The 25,893-nt window shown below is 45.9% G+C and overlaps 2 protein-coding genes and 1 long non-coding RNA gene across 4 annotated transcripts; 2 read left to right on the forward strand and 1 right to left on the reverse strand.

Annotated features, from left to right (window-relative positions):
- Nucleotides 1–215: 215 nt before the first annotated feature.
- LOC132533473 (uncharacterized) lies at nt 216–5,065 on the reverse strand. The gene is made up of 2 exons (XR_009545367.1): nt 4,926–5,065; nt 216–281 (listed from the first exon to the last, which is right to left on the reverse strand). It is a non-coding gene; the product is annotated as an uncharacterized LOC132533473 (long non-coding RNA).
- Nucleotides 4,646–8,403, forward strand: LOC103126542 (mast cell protease 4-like). Its single transcript, XM_060175265.1, has 5 exons — nt 4,646–4,802; nt 5,466–5,616; nt 6,533–6,668; nt 6,872–7,126; nt 8,081–8,403. The coding sequence occupies exons 1-5, from the start codon at nt 4,727–4,729 to the stop codon at nt 8,219–8,221; spliced, it is 759 nt and encodes a 252-aa protein (XP_060031248.1). The 5' UTR covers nt 4,646–4,726; the 3' UTR covers nt 8,222–8,403.
- Nucleotides 8,404–22,139: 13,736 nt separating this feature from the next.
- On the forward strand, nt 22,140–25,585 carry LOC103126550 (chymase-like). 2 transcript variants are annotated; one of them, XM_060175266.1, is made up of 5 exons: nt 22,140–22,288; nt 23,360–23,510; nt 24,377–24,512; nt 24,733–24,987; nt 25,338–25,585. In XM_060175266.1, exons 1-5 carry the CDS (start codon nt 22,231–22,233, stop codon nt 25,479–25,481), a joined length of 744 nt encoding a protein of 247 aa, XP_060031249.1. In that variant the 5' UTR covers nt 22,140–22,230; the 3' UTR covers nt 25,482–25,585. The 2 variants fall into 2 exon arrangements, with proteins under 2 accessions (XP_060031249.1, XP_060031250.1); XM_060175267.1 differs by lacking the exon at nt 23,360–23,510 and having other exon boundaries at nt 22,190–22,288.
- The last annotated feature ends 308 nt before the right edge of the window (nt 25,586–25,893 follow it).

The following is a 25,893-nucleotide window of genomic DNA, read 5'->3' on the forward strand; positions in this document are numbered from 1 at the left end:
GTATCCCCTCCCATCCCCTCCCCTGATAGCTTTCCTATTCTTTATCCCTCTGGGAGTATGAACCCAGGGTCATTGTGGGCTGCAGAAGGTGGAAGGTCTGGCGTCTGTAACTGCTTCCCCGCTGAACATGGGCGTTGACTGGTCAATCCATACTCGCAGCCTGTCTCTCTCTTTCCCTAGTAGGGTGTGGCTCTGGGGAATCCGAGCTCCAGGACACATTGGTGGGGTTGTCTGTCCAGGGAAGTCTGGTCGGCATCATGCTGGCATCTGGAATCTGGTGGCTGAAAAGAGAGTTAACATACAAAGCCAAACAAATTGTTGATCAGTCATGGACCTAAAGACTGGAATAGTGCAGATGAAGAGTTGGGAGTTGCTCCGTTTTGTACATAGCTAGTAGGCATATTTTAGTTATATTCCAAAGGGCCTGTGCCTATACTAGTGGTTTTGTTTTGTTTTGCTTTGTTTTCCTGAGCCTGAAATCTGATATGCAGGTGGATCCAAGTTATTGTCTGGGGAGATGATGTCATGGCTAGAAAAGGGACAGAAAGCTGAATCAGGGAAGAGAGTAGCTCCCTAATATGGGAAAGGGGCATAAATATTGTTGACTGTAAACCCCATCGATTTGATTTGGTTTGGGGCCCATATTCAGCTTAGGAGCCTATGTGATCTCTGCATCCCTGTAGATCTGAGCTCACATTCTGTGGTCATGAGTAGGAACATTCCAAGCTGCCCCCATATCAGGACCCATCTTCCTCAGGTGTAGCATAGAGTATGTTATCCATCCTCCCCCCTTCGGAGGATGGAACATTCTCTACCGTTATTGATTCAAGTTGAGGACAAGGTCCTATAGGGGGCCCACAAAGGGGTCTATTTTGTTGTTCCTGGTAGATGACCGGTAACAATGGAGAGAGGGATTTATTTGAGGTCTAGGCCCATCAAGTCTGTTTGGGAATCTCAGGACTTCCCGAATAGGACCCCAGCTGGTGGGTTGGACTGATAGTGACTAGAGTCATCATTAAAGTCTGCCAGTCTCTTGCCCTTATTCAGCTTTTGCAGTCCTTGCTTTGCTAAGGTTAGCTTTGGAGTGAGTGAGAGAACTGTAGTAATAGGAAGTAGGTGAGGAGGGTATCTAAGTCTAATTAGATACTATTTCATTAGGAATTTCATACTGACTCACTGCCGACTATTGTGTACTTTTGCTTTCAGGTATATACTTTGCCCTAATTTATGGATACGTGTGAACATATGCTCTATCTCATGGGACCTGATCTATATCTAGGTTTTGGGACTTTGTTAGGAAGTGAACCACCTGGAATGGAATTAGAGAATACTATGAAAGAAAAGGTCTCACCCAAGTAATGAAGCTGAAGGGTAGACATTCCACACCTGAAGTCTCTGAACACAGTCTGAAGTGAAGCATACTGAGGTGGTACTCATTGCATTGATTAGGTTGGGATCAGTGGATGCAATATTTTTTGGTATGAATTGAGAGAAGCATGCAGGAAAGTGAGCCTCACCCTAGAGGTTCCAGGACTGGGGGAAATATAGGCTCTATAGAGGAAATGTGAGGTTCCTGCTATCTTAGGGTTCAAGAAGACAATAGATAGTTATTGTTATAATCACATTATTTAGTAATTGGGTTAACTTTGAAAAATCCCTTTGTTAGGATTTGCTGTACCATAGCCAGCATCACCATAGTTCGTGTCCTTTGACATTATTTGTATGTAGCTGTGCCACCGGTTGTTTCTGTTCTCCCTGGTCTAGGCTTTTGAGAGAATCAACATATCAAAGACTCAGCCTATGTATTAAAAAGACTCATTCCATGCTTTAAAAAGTTTGAGACATACAATCAATTTTCCCCTCTCATATTAATTAAATAGTGATTTATATGACTACAAAATAATAGGAGTGTATATCAACACCATTCCCACCACCAAAAGACTGTGTCCCATCCCACCCACCACCTACCTCCCCTACTGTCCTGGGAAGCCGAATATCCAACCTCACCCTAGGGATTTTACTTTGGTGCCCTACTCCACACTAACTTTTCAAGTACCTACACAATTAAATAAAAAGTCTGAGTTGTCTCTGCACCCTAAAAAGAATTTTGATCCATACCCTTGGAGGGGAAGAAATGTTAGGGGAAGATGACTACACAGTTCTGAATTCCAATTCCATCAGCACCTGCAGAGAGGAGAGCAAAAAAGGAAGACATTCAGAAATAGCAGTGGGTGTGAGTTAGAAAGGAAGAGAAGAAGACGAAGAAGAAGAAAAAGAGGAAGAAGGAGAAGGAGGAGAAAAAGAAAGAGGAGGCAGAACCATAGAATAAATAAATATATTAATAGATAGGTAGGTAGGTAGTTATAGAAATAATATTCAGGGAGTCGGACGGTAGCACAGCAGGTTAAGTGCATGTGGTAAAAAGCTAACGATCGATCCTCAAGAAGAATAACAGAGGACCTCGTGGGAGTTGTACTGTTATATGGAGAACTGGGAAATGTTGTGCATGTATAAACTATTGTATTTACTGTCGAATGTAAAACATTAATTCCCCAATAAAGAAATTTTAAAAAAGAAAAGAAAAGCTGAGGATCCTGGTTCGAGTCCCCGGCTCCCCACCTGCAGGGGAGTCGCTTCACAAGCAGTGGAGCAGGTCTGTCTGCAGGTGTCTATCTTTCTCTCCCCCTCTCTGTCTTCCCCTCCTCTCTCCATTTTTCCCTGTCCTCTCCAACAACAACAACATCTATAATAACTACAACAATAAAACAACAAGGGCAACAAAAGAAAAATAAATAAATAAATATTTAAAATAATAATAATAGTAATAATATTCAGCCAATATCTGTGACCATTGGAGAACTACTGCAGTTTCCAGTGGAGGGAACAGGGACACAGAACTGTGGTGGTGGGAATGGTGTGAAATTATACCCCTGTTATCTCATAATTTTGTAAATCAATATTCCCTTCTCAATTTCTCCCTGTCAAATAAGGAAGGAAAGGAAGGGGAGGAGAGGGGAGAAGAAGGGAGGGAAGGGAAGGGAAAGGGAAAGAGAGGGGAGGGAAGGGGAGAGGAAGGAGAAAGGGAAGGAAAGGGAAGGAAAGGAAAGGGAAGGGAAGGGAAGGGAAGGGAAGGGAAGGGAAGGGAAGGGAAGGGAAGGGAAGGGAAGGGAAGGGAAGGGAAGGGAAGGGAAGGAAAGGAAAGGAAAGGAAAGGGAAGGGAAAAAATGGCCGCTAGCAGTGGTGAATTTGTCGTGAAACCACCAAGCTCCAGAGATAACCCTGGTGGCAAAAACAAAAAAATAAACTTTTTTTTTATTTAAAAAATAAAAAGAGGAATCAAGGCAGTGGCTCAAGCGATAAGCACACAAGTTACTATGCGTGAAAACCCAGGTTTGAGCCCCTGGTCCCCACCTGTAAGGGGGAAGCTTCACAAGCAGTGGAACAGGCTGCAAGTGTCTCTCCCCCTCCCGCCTCTCTGTCTCTATCATAATTAAAGAAAGAGAGAGAAAGAGATTTTTAAAAGAATTTTCTGCTGGGAGTGGTGGATTTGTCATGCAAACACCAAGCTCCAGGGATAAACCTGGTGGCAGAACAAGGAATGGGGGAAGAGCTGGACCCTGCCGGACTGATGATTCGGAATGTGTTGCAAACCACACACAAGATTAGACATTGGCTTGGGTCTTAGAAATCTCAGACGTGAAGTTAGGCGAGATAAGATTTCCCTTAGTAAACCCTTAAACTATAAGCTTGTAACTGAAAACCCAAACCCGATCATTTTCTTTCTGTAAGTTCTTTAATGCACTTTGAGATCATTAACCGCTTATACTCATTTCCACAGGTAGCCTGTATAAGTACTTGGTCCCTTAAAGCCTAGCCCCAACTAGAGATGCCTGCAGGTTATCATTTTAGACTGTGTGCTACACATGTCACAAATGATCGCTTACAAATCACAACAAACAGCCTCACTTAGAGAGGGTAAGCACTGTCTTTAGGCAGGTCTAGATTAGCAGACCTCTAGCAGGTAACACAGCTCACTTCACAGAACTGGGGTTTAGGCTCTTTGGAGGTACTTCCAGTGCCGCCATGACAAAGCTGAAAAAACTACCTGGTTCTTTGCAGAAAAATTGGCTGATGCCTATAGCACCTAAAAAAAAAAAATCTGTGTCTTTGGGAGTCGGGCGGTAACACAGCCGGTTAAGCGCATGTGGCGCAAAGTGCAAGGATAGGCTTAAGGATCCTGGCTTACGGCCCCGGCTCCCCACTTGTTGGGGAGTTGCTTCACAGGCGGTGAAGCAGGTCTGCAGGTGTCTATCTTTCTCTCTCCCTCCCTGTCTTCCCCTCCTCTCTCCATTTCTCTCTGTCCTATCCAACAATAACATCAATAATAACTACAACAATAAATCAACAAGGGCAACAAAAGGAAATGAATAAATATATTTTTTTTTAAATCTGTGTCTTCCATTCGTTTCTATTCTGACTCGGAAGAGCTGTGTTTCGTGAGAAAAGCGCAAGTGCCACCCTAGCGGCCAGGGTTCATGGGCTCTGACCACACTCCAACTCCAAGAGAACAAGGGGAGGCAGAGTTAGAATCTAATGAGGAAGATAGGCCAGAATGAAGAGCTGAAACGGGACTGGGTGGTTTCTGTGGTTTCCAACCCTCCCTTCAACTTCTGGGGTTATAAAAGGAGGGGGCAAGGGAGGGGGTGACAGACAGACTCAGCTAACCATGGGCAGTGTCTCCAGGAAAATGCAGGTCCTGCTCCTTTTGTGGCTCTTTCTCTTCCCCCCTGAAGCCAGAGCTGGTGAGTCTACGGTGGAATTCCCTGCCCTCTGGGGTGGAACTCCCTGCCCTCCGGGTCCTCGACTCCTGGCCCAAACTTCAAGCTGATTGAAGAGGATCCTCAAATAAGGCTGCAACATCTCACCGCAAGTGTTGCAGGGGGAAATCACAACCTGGAGGAGTCGTGCTCTTTCCCTGCAGACAGTGCCACAGTGCTCCAGGGACAAGAAGTCTTGAGGGGAGTAAGAGTTCTGGCTTTGGAAAGTCCCCTTAGACCTGCTTTCCTCAGAAGAGCCGCACTCTTCATGCTCCTTCTGGGGCCTTGTCCTCGTGTTAAGGAGGTCAGGATGAGGACATGAAAGAAATGTTTAAGTGGTAGTGTCCAAGATTTGTGTGAATGAGGCCCTGGGTTCGATCCCCAGCACCACACATGCTAAGAGTGCTGCTTTGGCTCTCTCGCTCTCTCTCTCTCTCATAAGAAATTTTTTTTTTAAGTAAGATGACAGTGAGCTGGAGTGAGGGGTGGCTGTGAAAAGGCCACATGGATGGGCTGAGTTACCCAAGAAGCCAGGGTGAGGCAAGGGTAGGGTAGGGGGTGGGGCTCAGCCTTCTCATTTTCCTCACCCAACGCCCTGACTAAAGGCTCAGTGAGCCAGTGTTTGCAGACCTGGGTTCTCTGTTTCAGGGGAAATTATCAACGGTGTTGAGTCTAAGCCACACTCCCGCCCCTACATGGCCCATCTGGAGATCACCACAGAAGAGGGCTATGTTGGCAGCTGTGGGGGGTTTCTTGTAAGTCCAAAATATGTGATGACAGCTGCTCACTGTTCAGGAAGGTAAGAAAACTCCAGTGTGCCCCTGGGGCTTTGCATGTGAGGAGCTGTGGGGGAAAGTTACACATGGCTTTGAAATGACCCCAGGGCCTCCACATTCCCTCAGTCCTCTGTATAGACTAGGCCTGGCTCCTCTTGAAACAGCCCCGGGGAACTTGTGCCCTGAGAAAACAGGTGGCCCTGTTCTGAGGAAGAGGGGGACTCTCTGTCCCAGGGTTATCACTGGGGCTTGGTTCCTACTTGAAGAATCTACTGCTCCCAGTGGCCATTGATTTTTGTTTTTTTCTTTTAACTTTTTTTTTTCATTCTTCTCCTTTCTTTTTTGATACAGAGAGAATTTTTTAAGTATTTTATTTTTTTAGTTTTACTTATTTATTATTGGATAGAGACATAAATTGAGAGAGTGGGAGAGACAGAGAAGGTGAGAGACAGAGAGATACCTGCAGCTCTACTTCACCACTCATGAAGCTTTCCCCCCTGCAGGTGGGGAGCAAGGACTTGAACCCGGCTCCTTGCACACTGTAGTGTGTGCACTTAACCACTGCCTAGCCTCAATATGTTATTAATTCTCATGAGAGAAGGATATATAAAGATACAGATAGAGCGAGTGGTACACAGCTCTGGTTTGATGCTGGTAGTGGTGCTGGGGATTGAACCTGGGACCTCAGAGCCTTAGGCATGAGAGTCTTTTGCATAACCATTATGCTATCTCCCCAGCCCAAGACAGAAAAATTAAGAGGAAAGGGAGAGATAGAGAAGGAAAGAGAAAGAGAGATGCACAGCACTGCTCCACCACTTGTAAAGCTTCCTCTCTGCCGAGGGGTGGAGCCTGGGTCCTTGCACATGGTAATGTGCAGGCTTTACCAGGTGTGTCACCGGCTAGCCCCAGACCAGCGCCTCTTCTTGTCTCTCTCAACAGGCAAATCACTGTCACTCTTGGAGTTCATGATATAACACAGGAAGAATCCACATGGCAGAAGCTGGAAGTCGCTGAACAGATTGTTCACCCAAGATACAACCCTTTCACCAACCTCAATGACATCATGTTACTAAAGGTGTTCTTGTGCATTTCAAGTCCTCCTGCTTGAGCCCTCCTCCTGTCCTGAGCCTTTCTCATTCTCCCCTCTAACCCATTCCTCAGGCTCTGCCCTCCTGGGAAGAAACTCTGAGGCCCTGCCCAGGGAGCATCTATCAAGTGCCCCATCCTCCTCTCCTCCCCCTGGGCTGAACCCCCCCTGATCCTTCCCTCTCCTCACAGCTACAAAGGAAAGCCGAGATGACCCGTGCCGTGGGGACAGTGCCCCTGCCCACCCGATCAACCTTTGTCCCCCCTGGAAGAATGTGCTGGGTGGCTGGCTGGGGGCAAACAGGAGTGACAAAGCCAGTGTCAGACGCTCTGAGGGAGGTGAAGCTCAGACTCATGGAGGCCAAGGCCTGCAAACGCTATCTTTTTTACAATCACAACCTCCAAATCTGTGTGGGCAGCCCCCGGATAAGAAGATCAGCATATAAGGTAACCACACACCTCCCTGTCTCCTCACCATGTAGCACCTGGGATACAGGCTCCTCTTGGGAGGAGCTGGGGTCAGTCTGTTCCAGTGGGTGGGTTTCCAGAATTATGGGAACTGGAGGGTTGGGAGTGGACAGCATAATGGTTATGCAAATAGACTCTCAAGTCTGAGGCACCCAAGTCCCAGGTTCAGTCTCCTGCACCACCATATGCCAGAGCTGAGCCGTGCTCTGGTTAAAAAAAAAAAAATTATAATAATAAGGAAATGAAAGACTGCTTCTAGTTCCCTCTTCCTCCCTTCTTGCCTGCCTTTCTCTCTCTCTCTCTCTCTCTCTCTCTCTCTCTTTGCCTCCAGTCTTATTTCTGGGGCTATAAATCCACTGCTTCTGGTGACCTTTTTTTTTTTTTCATTTTATTGGATAGGACAGAGAGAAATTGAGAGGGGAGGAGAAGACAGAGAGAAAGAGAAAGACAGACACCTACAGACCTGCTTTGCCACTTGTGAAGTGAACCCCCTGCAGGTGGGGAGCTGGGGGCTTGAACCCAAATCCTTGCGCATGTCCTTGTGCTTAGTACTATGTGCACCACTGCCTGGCCTCCCCTCTGGGAGGATCTGAGCTAGTTCACTAGGCTAAAGCACTGCTTTGCCCTGTGTGTGACCAGGTGGGAGCCCAGGCCCCACGGCATCAAAGGAAGCTTCAGTGTGAAGACACTGTCACTCTCACTGCTTCTCTATCTAAAAAAAAAAGTGGGGGAAAGACACCAGGAAAGACAGGAGGGCTGAGATCTATGGGCCTATGGAAAGAGACAGAAAACGTTAACTTACAAACTTACCTGAGAAGCCAGAATCACTAGCCTGACTCAAGGCTGCTCTGGGCAAGTCTAGGTGCTAATGGAACCAGGAAGAGGTGGCAGTAGGAGGCTGCTTACTTATGATCTGCTTTCTCCCACCCACAGGGTGACTCTGGGGGTCCCCTCCTGTGTGCTGGAGTGGCCCAAGGCATTGTGTCTTATGGCCGAGGGGATGCAAAGCCCCCTGCTGTCTTCACTCGAATCTCTCCCTATGTGTCCTGGATCCACAAAGTCCTGAAGCGCTAGTAGGCACAGAAGCCCAAGCAGCACAAGGAAGATGATCTCCAACACCAGCGCATTCCCCCACAGCCCTGAGGCCCCACAGAAGCCTGGCCTTAGCCTGAGGCGCTCAGAGGCCCTCCTGGTTGTATTCACTCCCACCTCCCCCCATACCCCCCCCCCCAACGCCAATAAAAACGCGGTCTCCACCTCTGTGGCACTGGCAGCTCCATGTCCCCCTCTCCAGCTCAAATGAAGAGTGGCATGGAGCCTCCTATCAGAGGAATAGCCTGGCCCGCCATTTCGCTGTACACCCTGTGATGCGGGATCTATGAGAGGAAACACTGCAGCTGGCGACATAGCTCATCAGGGAGGGGAGCCGCTTGGTCGAGGGCACAACCAGTGTTTTGTTTGGTTTTTACTACGCCATCTTTTTTTTTTTTTTTAATTTGCGATGAACAGTAAGTAGTTTACAAGATTACAAGATTGTAGGGCATAGTTTCATGCCGCACCCACCACCAAAGCTCTGTGCCCCCACCCTCTCCAGCCCACGTTCAAGTCTAGCTCCCACAGGTTTCGTGCCGTGGTGTCTTTCCTCTCTCTCTCTCTCTCTCTGTCTCTCTCTCTCCAAAAAAAAAAAAAAAACTGATGCAGAGGGATTAAGTCTCGATGACAAAAGAAGAAGAGGGAGGAGGAGAAGAGCAAGGGTGGGGTTGCAGAGGAGGGGGAGGGGAGAGAAGTGGGGGAGGGGAAGAGGAGGCAGGGCACAGGTCACTGCGGGTGTGCGCAGCACCACAGGATTCCTCTCCACAGTGACACAGCCACTGGTTCAACCTCTTCCTCCACAGACCCCTTCTGCCCCCTCCTCCTCCCACCTTCTCTCACTTCTCTCCCCACTCCATGCTGCAGCCTCTGCAGTTCAGGGCAGAGCTGTGCCCTTAAAAACTCTCCAAGGATGTCTCCAGATGTGGCCCCAGGCCTGAATTTCTGACACCTCTGTCCCCACATCCATTTCTGCACCGCAATCATCAGCCATCCCCTTCAGTACCATGTCTGTAGTCAGAAGAGCAGGTACGAGGTGAGGAAGAAAAACTACCTAGCATCAGACGCCAGAATGTATGTATGGGGGTGGGGGCAGAAGTCCTGGGGATGAGGTGTTTTGATGCAGCAGTCACCATGGAGCCAGACGCAGGGCAGGGCCAGTCTAGCCCAAGAAGGGTCCCCCAAAAAACATCTCGCTCTACAGAAAGAGAAGGACAAATACCAGATGGCTTCACCCACAGGTGGACCCTAACAAATAAAGAAATTGGGAGTCGGGTGGTAGAGCAGTGGGTTAAGCGCACATGGCACAAAACTCAAGGACCTGAGCAAGGATCCCAGTTTGAGCCCCCAGCTCCCCACCTGCAGGGGAGTAGTTTCACAAGAAGTGAAGCAGGTCTGTAGTTGTCTATCTTTCTCTCCCCCTCTGTCTTCCCCTCCTCTCCCCAGTTCTCTCTGTCCTATCCAACAATGACATCAATAACTACAACAATAAAACAACAAGGGCAACAAAAGGGAATAAATAAATACTTAAAAAAAATTAAAAAGGGGAAACACAGGGTGTTTATACTAGCTGCGGACTATTACAGAGGAGCCAAGGACTCTAGAGGTGGGGGTCGGGAGGGGGGGGTTGAGAGGGTGTTGGGGACCAGTGCAAAATGGCAGAGGAAGTCTTGGGTCAGTGGCAGGAGTGGTGTGCAGACACTGCTATCATGGAGAAAAAAGGAACTGCACATATTTGAAAGCAACTGTCTTGTGGGGGTAGACAGCATAACGGTTATGCAAAGAGGCTCATGCCTGAGGCTCCGAAGTCCCAGGTTCAATCCCCTGCACCAACATCAGCCAGAGCTGAGCAGTGCTCAGGTATAAAAAATTAAAAAAAAAAAAAAAAAAAAAAGCGGGAGTCGCGGCAGGTTAAGCAAATGTGACACAAAGCGCAAGGACCGGCATAAGGATCCGGGTTGGAGCCACTAGCTCCCCACCTGCAGGGGAGTCGCTTCACAAGCGGTGAAGCACGTCTGCAGGTGTCTGTCTTTCTCTCCCCCTCTCTTACTCTCTGTCTTCCCTCCTCTCTCCATTTCTCTCTGTCCTATCCAATAATGACATCAATAACAACAATAACTACAACAATAAAACAACAATGGCAACAAAAGGGAGTAAATAAGTATTTAAATATTTACCCAATAAAATGATTTTGGGGTAAGGACATCTGGCTCCAAACTATTGGGTTATTAGAAAAGTCAGGAGGCAGACTTCCCTGGACAGACAACCCCACCAATATGTCCTGGAGCTCCGCTTCCTCAGAGCACCACCCTACTAGGGAAAGAAAAGACAAGCTGGGAGTATGGACTGGCCTGTCAATGCCCATGTTCAGCGGGGAAGCAATTACAGAAGCCAGACCTTCCACCTTCTGCATCCCATAATGACCCTGGGTCCATACTTCCTGAGGGTTAAAGAACAGGAAAGCTATCAGGGGAGAGGAGGGGATAAGTTCTGGTGGTGGTAATTGTGTGAAGTTGTACCCCTCTTATCCTATGGTTTGGTCAATGTTTCCTTTTTATGAATAAAAAATTTTAAAAAAGAAGAATGAAAATTCAGGACACATTTTTGTACTGGAAAAGAGGAAAAAAACTACATCATGACTTTTTTTCTTGTTTTTTTTTATTCCCTTTTGTTGCCCTTGTTGTTTTATTGTTGTAGTTGTTACTGATGTCGTCGTTGTTGGATAGGACAAAGAGAAATGGAGAGAGGAGGGGAAAACAGAGAGGAGGAGAGAAAGATAGACACCTGCAGACCTGCTTCACTGCCTGAGAAGCGACTCCCCTGCAGGTGGGGAGCCCAAGATCCTTACGCAGGTCCTTATGCTTTGCGCCACGTGCGTGTAACCCACTGAGCTACCACCCAACTCCCCTATATCATGACTTTCAAGACAGCCTAATACATCAGACCTCCTTAAATTCTTTTTTTTATAATTTTTTAATTTTTCTCAATTTTTTAAATTATCTTTATTTATTTATTGGTAGAGACAACCAGAAATCAAGAGGGAAGGGAGAGATAAAGATGGAGAGAGACAGAGAGACACCTGCAGTCCTGCTTCACCACTTAAAAAGCTTTCCCCTGAAGGTAGGGACTGGGGACTTGAATCCAGGTTCTTGAGCATTGTAACATGTGCACTCAACCAGGTGCACCACCACCTAGCCTACATATATACTTTTTTTAAAATTTTCTTAGAAGTCCCTAAATTTGACTGTCATGTAGTGTCTCTGGGTCTTCCCAAAAGAAAAACCTGAAGTGAGCCAAGTTCTCCAATATGTTCTCCTCCAAATGGCCTGCATCACTCCAGGCCTATGCCCCTATCCCCAGCATCTGAGCTGGAAGAGTGTGATCATAGCCCTGGGGACACAGGGAGACGGGGCAGGAACTGTAGGTAACTCTCAGGACCCCGTGACTGAAGTGCCCCAGACAGACCCCACCAGGTGCTCAAGAGACCTGAGAAGATAGGCCTGACCATGTACAAGAGGGACCCAGCACCTCACCTTCCTAGATGGTGTCAATCATAGAACTGTGTTTCCAGGGCCAAGTGGTATTGCACCTGGTTGAGCGCATGTTACAATGCACAAGGACCCCAGTTCAAGCCCCTGGTCCCCACCTGCAAGGAGAAACCTTTGTAAGTGGTGTAACAGTGCTGCAGGTATCTCTCTGTCTCTCTATCACCCCTTCCCTCTTGATTTCTGGCTGTCTCTACCCAAGATACAAAGATAATTAAAAAAAAAAAAAAGTTAGAGTTGTGTTCCCACTCTGCCACTGTCCAATACAGATGCAAAGTAAAGATACCATATCATGCCAAACTGATTAGAAACCCTAATTCAATATGGAAAATAAATATGGGGAGAGAGGAGAGAAGGACCTAAAGGCACCTAAAAAAATAAGAATTTACACCAGATAACTATTCAGATAAGACGGTTTCATCTGGAAAGATTATCTAGATAAGTCTAAACTCAGGGGAATAGGCCATCTGGGGAGCTGAGGGGAGCAGGTGGGGGTGGAGTGCTAAATAGCTTCTCTGCCTACAGCCATAGTGGTTGGGGTTCAGGCCAAAGAACTCAGTCAAAAAAAAAACCCTGCTTCTTCCACCCCAATGTGATATAATAATAAAAAGGTGGGAGTAAGGACTGGGGGTGAGGGGGATTGGTCTAAGTGGTTTTGTATTTGTAAAGAATAAATAACAGTAGGGGGCCAGGTGGTAGTACAGCTGGTTAAGCACACATAACGTGAAGCTCAAGCTTTGAATCCTGGTTCAAGCCCCTGGCTCCCCACCTGCAGGGGAGTCACTTCACAAGTGGTGGAGCAGGTCTGCAGGTGTCTATCTTTCTCTCCCCTCCTCTATCTCCCCCTCCTCTCTCGATTTCTCTCTGTCTTATCCAACAACAATAACCGCAATAACAATAATAACAAGGGCAACACCAATGGGAGCAGTGGATTCATAGTGCGGGCACTGAGCCCCAGCAAAAACCCTGGAGGAAATAAATAAATAAATAAATAAATAAATGTTTTAATCTGTGAAATGTGAGGCCAGGAACTGCTTTACAAGGACCTTGCATGAGAAGCAGAGTTCAAGCCACTGATACACATGGAGCAACAAACACAGTACAGAGGGACGCTCCATCAGCAGTGAAGCAGTGCTTCTCAGTCTCTTCTCCCTTTCTTTCCTTCTTTCCTTCTTTCTTTTTTAATTAGGTGGATTAATGGTCTGCAATCAACAGTAAGTACAGTTGTTGATACATGTGTAAAATCTCTCAATTTTCTGCAAAACACTCTCACCCTCAGTCAAGGTCCTCCTCTACCATCATGCACCAGGACCTGAAAGGCTTCCCTACACCAACCCCTGCCCCAGAGTCCTTTACTTTGGTGTCATGCACCAAACTCAGTCCAAGTTCTACTTTGTATTTTCCCTTCTGTTCTTATTTCTCAAATTCTGTCCATGAGTGAGATCATCCCAGATTCATCCTTCTGTTTCTGACTTATTTCACTTAATATGAATTTTTCAAGCTCCATCCAAGATGGGCTGAAAACAACTAAGTCACTGTTTTTAACAGCTGAGTAGTATTCCATTGTGTATATAGACCACAACTTGCTCAGCCACTCATCTGTGGTTGGACACCTAGGTTTCTTCCAGGTTTGGGCTATTATGAATTGTGCTGTTGTGAACATAGGTACACACAGATCTTTTTGGATGGGTGTGTTGGGTTCCTTAGGATCTATCCCCAGAAGAGGAATTGCAGGGTCATAGGGTAGGTCCACTTCTAGCCTTCTGAGAGTTCTCCAGACTGTTTTCAACAGGTGTTGGACCAATTAGCATTCCCAACAGCAATCCAGGAGGGTTCCTTTGTCCTCAAAACCTCTCCAGCATTTGTTGATGCTATCCTTTCTGATGTATGACATTTTCACAGGAGTGAAGTCGGACCTCATGATTGTCTAATGCCCACTGGAAGCAATGGGACCACATAGGCATGTGGTGCCAACATGAAAAAAAATAACATGTGAGATTCAAGCAGATACCCTCTAGGTTACTTAGGAGAACAGAGCACTAAGTTAGATCTGAGAACTCATTCACTTGTCACCTGTAGACCAAGGACAGCACACCCACAGAGCAGTCCTTCTTCTCCAAAAGCTAAGCAATTGAATGTGTGTAGAGTTACCAGCCTGACTGGGCAGGCTGGCCCTTAAGAAGCTCACAGTTGGCAAGGACTGTGGGGAGCTAGACTCAGCCCATAAACTGAGTTGAACCCCAGGGACTTGACAGGCACTGTCTCCACCATAACCACCAATGCATGACAAGCATCACATGGACTCCTGGTGTGGAAACAGCAGTTGGTGGCTCAGTCATCCAGAGCAGATAAGTGTCTAATCAGGGTCCCAGGATTTCTGAGATACAGAGGATGCGGTCCAAGGAGCAAGCCTGCCTGACCCATAAGAATGATAAGAGTCTCTGAATCACAAGGACAGCAGGAGATACTGTCCAGATAAGATGGTTTCATCCGGAAAGATCATCCAGATATTAAGTCCAAACTCACAGGACAATGGTGTCTGAAGAGCTGAGGGTATTTCAGGGGGGACACGCTAAAGAGCCAGCGCCTCCTAAGGCCACAGTGGTTGGAGTTCAGCTCAGAACTCAGTGGGGAAAATACCTGCTCACTCCACGCCAATGTGAGGTGCCCCCATGGGGACCTGGAGGCTTTCTTTCCTGCACCCATAGCTCCCCTGGCACTGTCAACCCTCACATAGCTATGCCTGTATACTGGCCCAGCATGCATACTTACTCAGAGAGTTGTCATGGGGTGTAATTTGTCCCTCCAAAAATATCTAACTAACTTCTTTTTGGATAGAAACAAAGAAAAATTGAGAGGGAAGGGGGAGATATAGGGAGAGAGAGAGAGAGACAAAGAGACACCTGAAGCCTTGCTTCACCGCTCATTAAGTTCCCCCCACCCTGCAGGTAGAGACCAGGGGCTTGAACCTGGGTCCTTCCACATTATAATGTCTGCACTTAATCAGGCACACCACCGCCTTCCCCCCACCTCCAAAAACATATCTAAATATTGAAGTCTTAACTCCCAGTTCCTCCAAATGTGGCCTTATTTGGAAGTAAGGTGACTGAAGATACAATTAACTAAACTGCAATAATCAATAACCAGTAATCCAGTATGGCTGACATCCTTAGAGGGAAAAAGAAATAAACACTAGGAGAAACTCCTGACTTCATCAATGGGTCCCAGAACCCCACCTCTCCAGAGCCCTGCCCCACAAGAGAAAGACTAAGGCAAGCTAGTGGTATGGATGGACTTGCCAATGCCCATGTCAGTGGAGAAGCAATTACAGAAGCCAGACTTTCCACCTTATGCGCCCCATAATGATCTTGGGTCCATACTCCCAGAGGGATAAAGAACAGGGACACTTTCAATGGAGGGGATGGAATACCTGACACTGGTGGTAGGAATTGTATGGAATTGTACCCCTCTTATCCTACAATCTTGTCAATCATTATTAAATCAAATTTTTAAAAAAGACAAATAAATAAAAATAATCACACACACACAGACACACACAAAGATATGGACAGAGGCTGTGTAGCTTAGCTACAAATCAAAGGATGGCACCTCATCACAGACCCCTGCAAGCATCAACCCGGCTTTGACCTAGCACATTATTATTGGGCCCTCCTCAATCGCTATCGAACAGGCTATGGCCGGTGCGCCGCTATGTTCCATCGCTGGGGAGCCAGAGACGACCCGAACTGCCCCTGCGGCTACAGACAGACTATGACCCACATAGTCAACGACTGCCACCTCTCCAGATTCAAAGGAGGTCTCGAAACTTGACATCAGGCTCAACCTGACGCTGTTGACTGGCTACGGAAGAAGGGCTAACGCTAGAAGAAGAAGAAAGGATGACAAAGTTTGCTAGCCATCCCCAGAAGCCAGGCAAGAAGGCTGAGACAACCCCATATACAGCATGATCACAGACTTCTAGCCTCTAGAAGAGTGAGAACACACATTTCTGCTATGTGGAGCCACCTAAGTTGTAGTGCTTTTTAAAATGACTAAAACACTAAAATACAAGCATTCAGGTAGCGTTTTAGGAATGTAAGATTTTACACACAAAAAAAAAAAAATCATTTATTTTCACAGTCAGGTTACATTATCAGTAAGGACTAAATACTAAAAAAAAAAAAAAAAAAAATTAAATGTTACCATTCAGACACCTCAAGGAAAGCATCTGTGATAAATGAGATAAAGAAACTGTTAAAACCACAGTTATAGGGTATATGTAGTTCCAGCCTGGTTCAACTTCAGAAAATGTTGTTGTTGTTGTTGTTGTTTTTACAGTAACTAAAATAGTAGGTCTTTACTCCTTCAGAGTCCTCATAGCTATGGATAGCTTCCTGCTGCTGAGCACAGCCTTTTGCTGCTCCACCTCAAGCCTTTCCCTGCAAGAAACTCCCCTCATGCTGGGAATTTGTTTTAGAGAAACTGGCAAAGGAGGAGGCAACTGAGTGCAAAGCAAGGGAAGAAAGAGCCACTGGGCAGCCAAATGCAGGCTCTGAAGATGGCCACCCCCATCGTCACCTCAGCACTGCCCCAGACCTGACCAGCACATCTGTGAGTCGTCGCAGCTCATATCTAGCTTCCACCTGACCTCTGGAGAGTCCAAATAAGTGTTTACTCAAGGTTGCCATCACAAAGGACACTGTCGTGCCTCAGCGCCAAGGTGGGTGAAAGGCAAGAACAAGTGAAGTGAAATGTAGGAGTGAAAAGAAAAAATGGAAGTGGATAAAGCTGGTAACTGTACTGAGGCTTGTAGCTAACCCAGAGGATCCAAAACAGATGTAAGGCAAACTACATCTCACCCTTGTTTCAACTGTCAGCACCAAACTAGTGAAGCAGGTGACTTAGCCTAAGACTGTACAAGAGTTTAAGGAAATTCCAGATAAAGAACTAACTTTTTGTTGAGGGCCCACTTGGTATCATTTTGCCAATGTTGCCTCATTTCACTTTCCTAACACCATATCCAAAAAAAAAAACAAAAAAACCTTCACTCTAAGTCTCTACTTAGTGGGAATAGTCTATCCTATGGAGAATCAGAGTCAAGAGCAGCATGGAGTCTATCGGTATAGAGTGAGGTGTAAATCACCACAGTCAAATCTCAGAAGAAAAGGGCCGGGTTGTAGCGCACCTGGTTGAGCGCACATGTTACAGTGTGCAAGGACCCAGGTTCAAGCCCCCGGTCCCCACCTACAAGGGGAAAGCTTCGCAAGTGGTGAAGCAGGGCTGCAGGTGTCTCTCTGTCTTCATCTCTCCCCCTCCCTCTCAATTTCTGGCTATCTCTATCCAAAAAATAAAGAGTAAAAAAAAAAAAATCTCAGAAGAAGGGCCTGGAACAAGGACTTGGGGAAGGTATTTATCCCAGGAAATTACTGTTTCTGAACTAAATGTCTAGAACATTGTCAAGAAATCACAGCCCACTGTTAGTCTACCTACCCAAGCTTCTTCAAGTGGAAAACAGTCTGATAGGGGTCCAGGCAGTGGCACATCCAGTTAAATGAACACAGTACAAAGTGCAAGGACCCATACAGGGATCCCAGTTTGAGCTCCCGGCTCCCCACCTGCAGAAGGGAAGCTTTGCAAGTGGTGAAGCAGGTCTGCAGGTGTCTAACTTTCTCTCTCCCTCAATATCTCCCCCTCTGCTCTCAATTTCTCTCTGTCTGGAGCCAAGTGGAGGTGCATCTGGTTAAGTGCAAAGATGACAGTGCACAAGGACCCAGGTTCAAGCCCGTGGTCCCCACCAGCAGAGGAAAAGGTTCACGAGTGGTGATGCAGTGCTGCAGGTATCCCTCTTACTCCCATTCTATCTCCCTCTCTCAATTTCTGGCTGTCTCTATCCAACAAATAAATAAAGATAATAAAAAAATACAACTTAAAAATAATTTTGAGATCACTTCCTCTCCTCTCCTCTCCTCTCCAAGATCAACTAGGAATACCAAAGGAGACCACCCGGACCGAAACAAGACAGGACTAGAATGACCACAGGAACCCAGTAAATCACCCGTGAGTACAAACACGCATGGCTGGTGACAGAGAGGAGACAGGGCCTAAGGAGAGATTAAGTGACTGCTAACAGTTCAACAGTTTATCAGTGGAGACACCACCTCCAGTCTGCTCCACCAACAAGGGGACAGCTGAAGGGAGGAAAGGACTCCCCAGAGACTCACCAAGTGCAACTCTGAGTCTCCATTGCTACTACCCTCAGAATCTGGAGCAGCAACAGGGAGGGACACCAGGGGACAGAGATCTAACTGGGAAACTCAGGAGAAGACCTATACCTCGGTGGCATAGCTGAGGGGCTGTGAAAGTCTCTTTGCATAACCACTGGATTATCTCTGCCACACCCTGCTTTATCTCTTGGTCAGGAGTCAGTGATTAAGCTAAGAAGCCTATTGATAGTTTAAAAGCCCTCAGGCTCCCATAGCCTACAGGGAAGAAAAAAGAAAAAAAAAAGAGGCTTTTACACCACTGAGCTCCAACTCAGGGATTGAAAAAACTGTTAACTTCCACCACGGTAAACCCTTTAATTAAATTACTTAGACACAAGTCAATCCAGGCAATAGTGATCAATAATTTGAAAAGTACTGATAAAGGGAACTCATAACATAATATATAAAATGGTTAAAACAACAAGAAAAAATATTGGAGACTCGAACCAGGACAAGAGTCCAGCTAAAAGTCCTCCAGAGGGTGAAGCACAAAACAACAAGTTCAACATCCAAACATTAGCTAAGGAAATAATAACAGGAGTGAGTAAAGAATTTGAAAAAATTGTAATCAGAAATGCAGAAACAACAAATGAGAAAATGGAAGAAAATTCTAATAATCTCATGGTTATTAGAGAGCTGAAAGCTGAAATCGCTGAGCTAAGAAGGCAACTAGCTGAACAAGCTAAAACAGTATCAGAGCAGGGCAACAAAATAGATGAACTCCAGAAAGCAGTAGAGGGCAGAGAGAATAGAATCTATGAGGTTGAAAACAGAATTAGCAAGATTGAGGATGAATTAGAGACAACTAAAAAAGAAGTAAGAGATCTCAAAAAGAGATTAAGAGATGCTGAAAACAACAACACAGTCCTATGGGATGACTTCAAAAGAAACAATATACGCATTATTGGCTTACCAGAGGAAGAAAGAGAAGGGGAGAAAGAAAGCATTCTCCAGGCCATAATAGCTGAAAATTTCTCTAGTCTAGACAACACCAAAGACATAAAGATTCAAGAAGCCCAGAGGGTCCCAAACAGTATTAACCCAGACCTAAAGACACCAAGACATGTCATACTTAGATTGGAAAGGAATAAGGATAAAGAAAGGATCCTCAAGGCTGCAAGAGAAAAACAAAGAGTCACCTACAAAGGAAAACCCATAAGATTAGCAGCAGACTTCTCCATACAAACACTACAGGCCAGAAGAGAATGGCAAGATATCTATCGAGTGCTCAATGAGAAAGGCTTTCAGCCAAGAATACTATATCCTGCTAGACTGTCATTCAGACTAGATGGAAGCATCAAAACCTTCTCAGACAAGCAACAGTTGAAGGAAGCAACCATCACCAAGCCTGCCCTGAAAGAAGTTCTGAAAGGTCTCCTATAAACAACCAGACCACCACAAATAGGACATATATCAAAACACTCTAAAACTCTACAAGAATGGCGTTAAAATATCTTCAATCTTTGATATCAATAAATGTCAATGGCCTGAATTCACCTATTAAAAGACACAGAGTAGGAAGATGGATCAGAAAACACAAGCCAACAATATGTTGTCTACAGGAAACTCACCTAACTCAACAAGACAAACACAGACTTAAAGTGAAAGGATGGAAAACTATCATACAAGCCAATGGCCCACAAAAAAGGGCAGGAACAACTATTCTCATATCTGACATGATAGACTTTAAAATAGATAAGATTAAAAAAGATAGGAATGGACACTACTTAATGCTCAGAGGATCAGTCAATCAAGAGGACTTAACAATTATTAACATCTATGCACCCAATGAGAAGTCATCTAAATACATCAAACTTCTACTGAAAGAGCTACAGCAATATATTAACAGTAACACAATCATAGTAGGGGACTTCAACACCCCACTATCTGAACTTGACAGATCATCCAGGAAGAAAATCAGTAAAGACATAAGGGAGCTAAATGAAGAGATAGATAAACTAGAACTATTGGACATTTTCAGAGTCATTCATCCCAAGAAACTGGAATACACATTTTACTCAAATCCACATGGATCATTCTCAAGGATAGACCATATGTTAGGCCACAAAGACAGCAGCAGCCAATTCAAGAGCACTGAAATCATCCCAAGCATCTTCTCAGACCACAGTAGAATTAATTAAACTAACACTTAACAATCAACAAAAGATTAGTAACAGTCCCAAAATGTGGAAGCTCAACAGTACATTTCTTAACAACTTCTGGGTCAAAGAGGAAATAAAGGAAGAAATCAAAATGTTTCGAAAGTTCAATGAAAATGAAGACACAAGCTATCAAAATATTTGGGACACAGCTAAAGCAGTCCTAAGAGGGAAGTTCATAGCTATACAAGCACACATTAGGAAACAAGAAAAGGCACAAATAAACAGCCTGATTGCACATCTTAAAGACCTAGAAGAAGAACAACAAAGGAATCCTAAAGCAACCAGAAGGACAGAAATCACTAAAGTTAGGGCAGAAATAAATAACATTGAGAATAGGAAAACCATACAAAAGATCAATGAAAGTAAATGTTGGTTCTTCGAAAGAGTAAACAAAATCGACAAACCTTTAGCCAGACTCACAAAACAAAAAAGGGAGAAGACCCAAATAAATCGGATAGTAAATGAAAGAGGAGATATCACAACAGACACCGCAGAAATTCAACATATCATGCGAGGCTTCTATGAACAACTATATGCCACCAAGCTAGAGAACCTGCAAGAAATGAATGATTTCCTAGATACCTACCAACTTCCAAAACTAAGTAAAGAGGAAGTGGATAACATGAACAGGCCCATCACAGCTAATGAAATTGAAAGAGTTATCAAAAATCTTCCCAAAAATAAAAGTCCTGGACCAGATGGTTTTACAAATGAATTCTACAAAACTTTCAAAGAAGAACTAATACCTCTACTTTTAAAAGTCTTCCAGAAGATTGAAGACACTGGAATACTCCCTGCCAGCTTCTATGAAGCCAACATCACCCTGATAGCAAAAGCAGACAGGGACACAACCAAAAAAGAAAACTACAGACCAATATCTCTGATGAACATAGATGTGAAAATACTGAACAAAATTCTAGCCAACCGGATACAGCAGTATATCAAAAAGATTGTTCATCATGACCAAGTGGGGTTTATCCCAGGCATGCAAGGTTGGTTTAATATACGTAAATCAATCAATGTGATCCATCACATCAACAAAAGCAAGACCAAAAACCACATGGTCATATCAATAGATGCAGAGAAAGCCTTTGACAAAATACAACATCCCTTTATGATCAAAACACTACAAAAAATGGGAATAGATGGAAAATTCCTGAAGATAGTGGAATCTATCTATAGCAAACCCACCTAGTCCTGTGATTCGGTCTATAAGTCCTGTCACAAGACATATTCCTTTCACATCTATTCTCTTGAATACTTTTGCCAATGAACACTTTTACAGAGGAAGTGAGAAATCTGGGTTAACATTATTTATTTATGAGAGAAGAGAAAAAGAACCAGAGCATCTCACTAGCACAAATCATGGCAAGGATTGAACTCGGGACTCCATGCTACAGTGTCTAAAGACATATCCACTATGCCACTTCCTAGGTCTCTGAGGTCAATAACTATTAAGCCATCAGTAATCACATTTTAACTAAGGTGTGGGTTACATTTTAATGTGGAGTGGGATAAAATGGAATGGAATGGGAATCCACAGAGCGTTCTGCACTAGATAAGGATAAATATCATCTCCTGAAAATGTTAGTTCAGTTGTATACATGTGCTCATTTACACCTCTGCATTTACCTTGGGCATTCGTGAAAAATGAACTTCCCGCTGTGGCCAGGGTCATGAAAGTGTGAGAATTTCTGAACATTCAGCGTAAGGATCCTCCCTCAGCTCCTGTATTTCTGCTATTTCTGATGGATCTTTAACAAGTGGACACAGGACTACTTCTCCCCACGTCAGATTAGGGTCTAGTGGATGAATTTCATCCCAAAGTCAAGACCTAGGAATTCAACCTCAACTTCACCTCTAGCAAAACAGAGCAACTCCAAGGGAGATTCTAACCAGATAGACCGCTGGCTTACACCACAGTTCCTGTGGTCGCCGGCCCTGCCCTGCCCTCACTTGCTGGGGTTATAAAACCCACGACAGGACACAGAGCAGCACCAGCCACAGGCTGCCTCTCTGACAAGATGCTTCTTCTTCCTCTCGCCCTGCTGTGCTTTTCCCTGTGCTCTGGAGCCAAGGCTGGTGAGTCTCAGGCCCTGACCTCTAGAGGCTGCAGCTTTAGCTCCTCAATCAGCTCAGCCTGCCTATAGCTGACCCTCAACTGGGGCCCCAGGTTCTCTCTTCAAGAGCCCAGGGTGAAGGCTGCACTGGGATGAATCACCCATTCTGTGCAGCCCATGGGATACTTAGAAACGGGGGAGGGGGGAGGGAGGTTGTATTGGTGAGGGGATCAGAGCAGGTAGGTCAGGGATAGGTATTCTCCGAGGAAGCATGTGATGAGTTGTGTAAAGACTCTGGCATATAATTCAGACACACTTCACAGGCTGTGAGAGATAGTCTTGCTCTGTGATGGAGGAGGCTTGGGAGAGGGAGGGAGGATTACGGATGGGAGAGGGAGGGAGGGAGTGAGGGAGGATTCCAATTAAACTATGTCTGTGTGACATCGGAGGCTGGCAGCAACTGAGATGGAGGAAAGAGTGACAATGATGTCCATGGAGGGTGGAAGTGGAGAAAGCTGATCCCCAGTCACTTAGAGGGGGATAGAGAGGACAAAGATGAAGAGTAGATTCTAGAGAGTTTATTGGGCCAGCTTGGGGCTCAAGAGTGTGATTTTCATGTGTGAGGGCCTCAGGCAGATCTACAGAACCACATGAAGAAAATAAGAAAGATCTAGCAAAAGAGTTCACCTAGACAATGCAGATATACATATCACTAAATATATACATGGAAGGAATCAGCCCAAGGCAGTGAAGCCCCAGCAGTGACAAAAAACAGGAATGACAAATATAGTATCATAAATAGTGAATAATAGACACACACACAAACACACACACACACACACACACACACACACACACACACAGCAGAGGGAGAAGTCCGGAGAGGTAGTGTAGTGGTTACACAACAGACTCTCATGCCTTACACTCTGAAATCCCAGTTTCAACCCCTAGCAACACCATTATCCAGAACTGAGCAGTGCTCTGAGTGAAAGCAGAGAGAGAGAGAGCAAGAGATCTACCAACATGATCCCAGCTTGCACGTCTCTGTAGAGAGCACCATGCCTGCATTCATTCCTGGGGTTTTCTGTTTCAGGGGAGATCATCGGGGGCACAGAGTGCAGGCCACACTCCCGCCCCTACATGGCCTTCCTGACGATTCTCACTGAGCAAGGCCACACAGCAGCTTGCGGGGGGTTCCTGGTCAGACGGGACTTTGTGCTGACGGCAGCTCACTGTGCAGGGAGGTGAGACAACTGAATCTTCAATCCCTAAATGGGGAGTCAACAGCCAGGGTGGCCACCAGGGACAGTCCCTACTCTAAAGATACCCTGATCCAAACTCTGATATGGGGCTCACTATGTAGGCCCCTGCCCAATTCCTTGAGGTCTCTGCTAGAACACAGGACCTAGTTCTTGAGGAGCTGATCATTTCCTTCCACAGGAGATAAAGAATAGCTCCACCCTGGAAGAGAGGAGAGAAAAAAGGGAAGGACATTCGGAAGTAGTAATATATGTCGGTGTGACTTAGAAAGGAATAGAAGATGGGACCTTGGTGGGGGAATAGGCAAATCTATATAAATATAGACAGATGGTTATATAAATAATAGTCAACTCTTATCTGTGACCTTGGGAGAACTACTATAGCTTCCAGTGGAGGGGATGGGGATACAGAACTCTGGTGGTGGGAAAGGTGTGGAATTATCTTAGAATTTTGTAAATCAATATTAAGTCATTAATAAATTTTTTAAAGACTAGTGTCCACCTGGATCCCAAAACATCCCCCTTCCTTCTAATATTCCGTGTTGCAAGTGGCTGGGCGTGGTGGAGAAGCCCGAAGAACATTATCCATCGGGCTTTCCACAGCCTCTGCCCACACCAAGCAATTCTAATGGGTTCTAGAAATTGTCTCTTTTCCATGAGAAATCTCTGCCATGAGTCAAAATGGAGCCACCCCACCCCCCCACACCAGATGCCACACAGCCCAGCCAAAGACCAGTGGGCAGAGTCCAGTGATTCAGTGAGACCACCAGCCCCGACTTCTCCATGGGGGCCCAACCCAAGAGAAAGTCTAATCTTTTGTTGCCCTTGGCCTTCCTTTTCTCACACAACAGGCTTATAAATGTCGCCCTGGGAGTCCACAACATAGACGAGCGTGAAGACACTTGGCAGATGCTGATGGTCCAAAAACAATTCCGTCATCCAAAATACGATGAGATGACTCTTCTCCATGACATCATGTTACTAAAGGTGAACCAATCTCCCTTCCCACTCTCTATCTGCTGTCCTCTTAGGCACCTCCTTCAGGTCCCCATCACTCTGAATTTCCCTCAACTGCCTCTGGGTTGCACCTCCCACCAACTCAGCGCTGCACCTGGCTGTAATGTGAACTATCAGCCTACCCAGTCCCCGGTGGTCCCCCGTGACCTAAGCCCACTCTGAACATTGACCGCCCTTGTTCACTTCACAGCTGGAGGAGAAAGCCAACCTGACCTTGGCCGTGGGCACAGTCCCCCTGGCAGCTGAATTTGACTTCATTCCCCCTGGAAGAATGTGCCGGGTGGCCGGCTGGGGGAGAACGGATGTGAAGGGGAAGGGGTCTGACACTCTGCAGGAGGTGAAGCAGAAACTTATGGACCCCCAAGACTGCAAGCACCACTCAGATTTTGACCACAATCTCCAGCTGTGTGTGGGAAACTCCAAGAAAAGAAACTCTGCATTTAAGGTGAGCCTGAGACTAGGATTCTTACACACATCAGTCTTTTGGGACCATTTATGTCCTGGAAGGAGATGGGACCAGGAAATTGTCGGTCCATGACAGGGTTTATGACTGTAGGGCTCAGGAAAGTTGTCTCCCCCACGCCCCACCCCCCACCCTGCAGAACCTTCTCTGGGTCCCGAGCAGTCCCTGACCATCCCTACCAGGCCACCACATTGGGTGCAGAAACAGACAGGCTGTCACAAACCCATGAGGATCCAGGCTCAGAGATTCATCCTAGGTCTGAGGTGGAAGCTGTGGGCAGGACTGAGTGACTCCTCAGACTGACTTTCTTTTCTCTATCCCTGCAAACACAGGGAGACTCCGGGGGCCCTCTCCTGTGTGCTGGGGTGGCCCATGGCATTGTGTCCTATGGAAGGATGGATGCCAAACCCCCTGCTGTCTTCACCCGCATCTCCCATTACCGGCCCTGGATCAATATGATCCTGAAAGAGAATTAACCCAGGAGCCTGGACCAGCCTAGAGAAGCCTGAACCTGACCTTGAGCAGGTTCTCTGCAGAAATGCTCCCTGAATGTCAATAAAGACTCAGAGTCAGGCTTGAATATGTCTCTCTTCTTTCTATTGCTTCCTCCTCCCAACACATAGGAACATGATTGCTAGACCAGGAAGCGTGTGTACATTGAAAGATTGTGTGTGTGTGTGTGTGTGTGTGTGTGTGTGTGTGTGTGTGTGTGTGTTAGAGACAAAGACAGAGATAGGAATAGAAATAGTTGGGGATTAGACACAACTTATATGGAAAGTTAATTTTCATCTTTCTATTTCAAAAAGAAATCACACAAGTACAGCCCAAGCAGTGGTGCAATGAAAAAAGTGTCGGACTCAGAGACATGAGGTTCCAAGTACAATCCTT

Source organism: Erinaceus europaeus, chromosome 16 (assembly GCF_950295315.1).
Source record: "Erinaceus europaeus chromosome 16, mEriEur2.1, whole genome shotgun sequence".
NCBI lineage: Eukaryota > Metazoa > Chordata > Mammalia > Eulipotyphla > Erinaceidae > Erinaceus > Erinaceus europaeus.

Coding starts and splice junctions, on each gene's coding strand:
- LOC103126542 (XM_060175265.1), top strand. CDS start 4,727: ATGGGCAGTGTCTCCAGGAAAATGCAGGTCCTGCTCCTTTTGTGGCTC. Junction 5,617..6,532: donor GCTGCTCACTGTTCAGGAAG/GTAAGAAAACTC, acceptor CTCTCTCAACAG/GCAAATCACTGTCACTCTTG. Junction 6,669..6,871: donor ATGACATCATGTTACTAAAG/GTGTTCTTGTGC, acceptor CTCTCCTCACAG/CTACAAAGGAAAGCCGAGAT.
- LOC103126550 (XM_060175266.1), top strand. CDS start 22,231: ATGCTTCTTCTTCCTCTCGCCCTGCTGTGCTTTTCCCTGTGCTCTGGA. Junction 23,511..24,376: donor GCAGCTCACTGTGCAGGGAG/GTGAGACAACTG, acceptor CTCACACAACAG/GCTTATAAATGTCGCCCTGG. Junction 24,988..25,337: donor AAAGAAACTCTGCATTTAAG/GTGAGCCTGAGA, acceptor CTGCAAACACAG/GGAGACTCCGGGGGCCCTCT.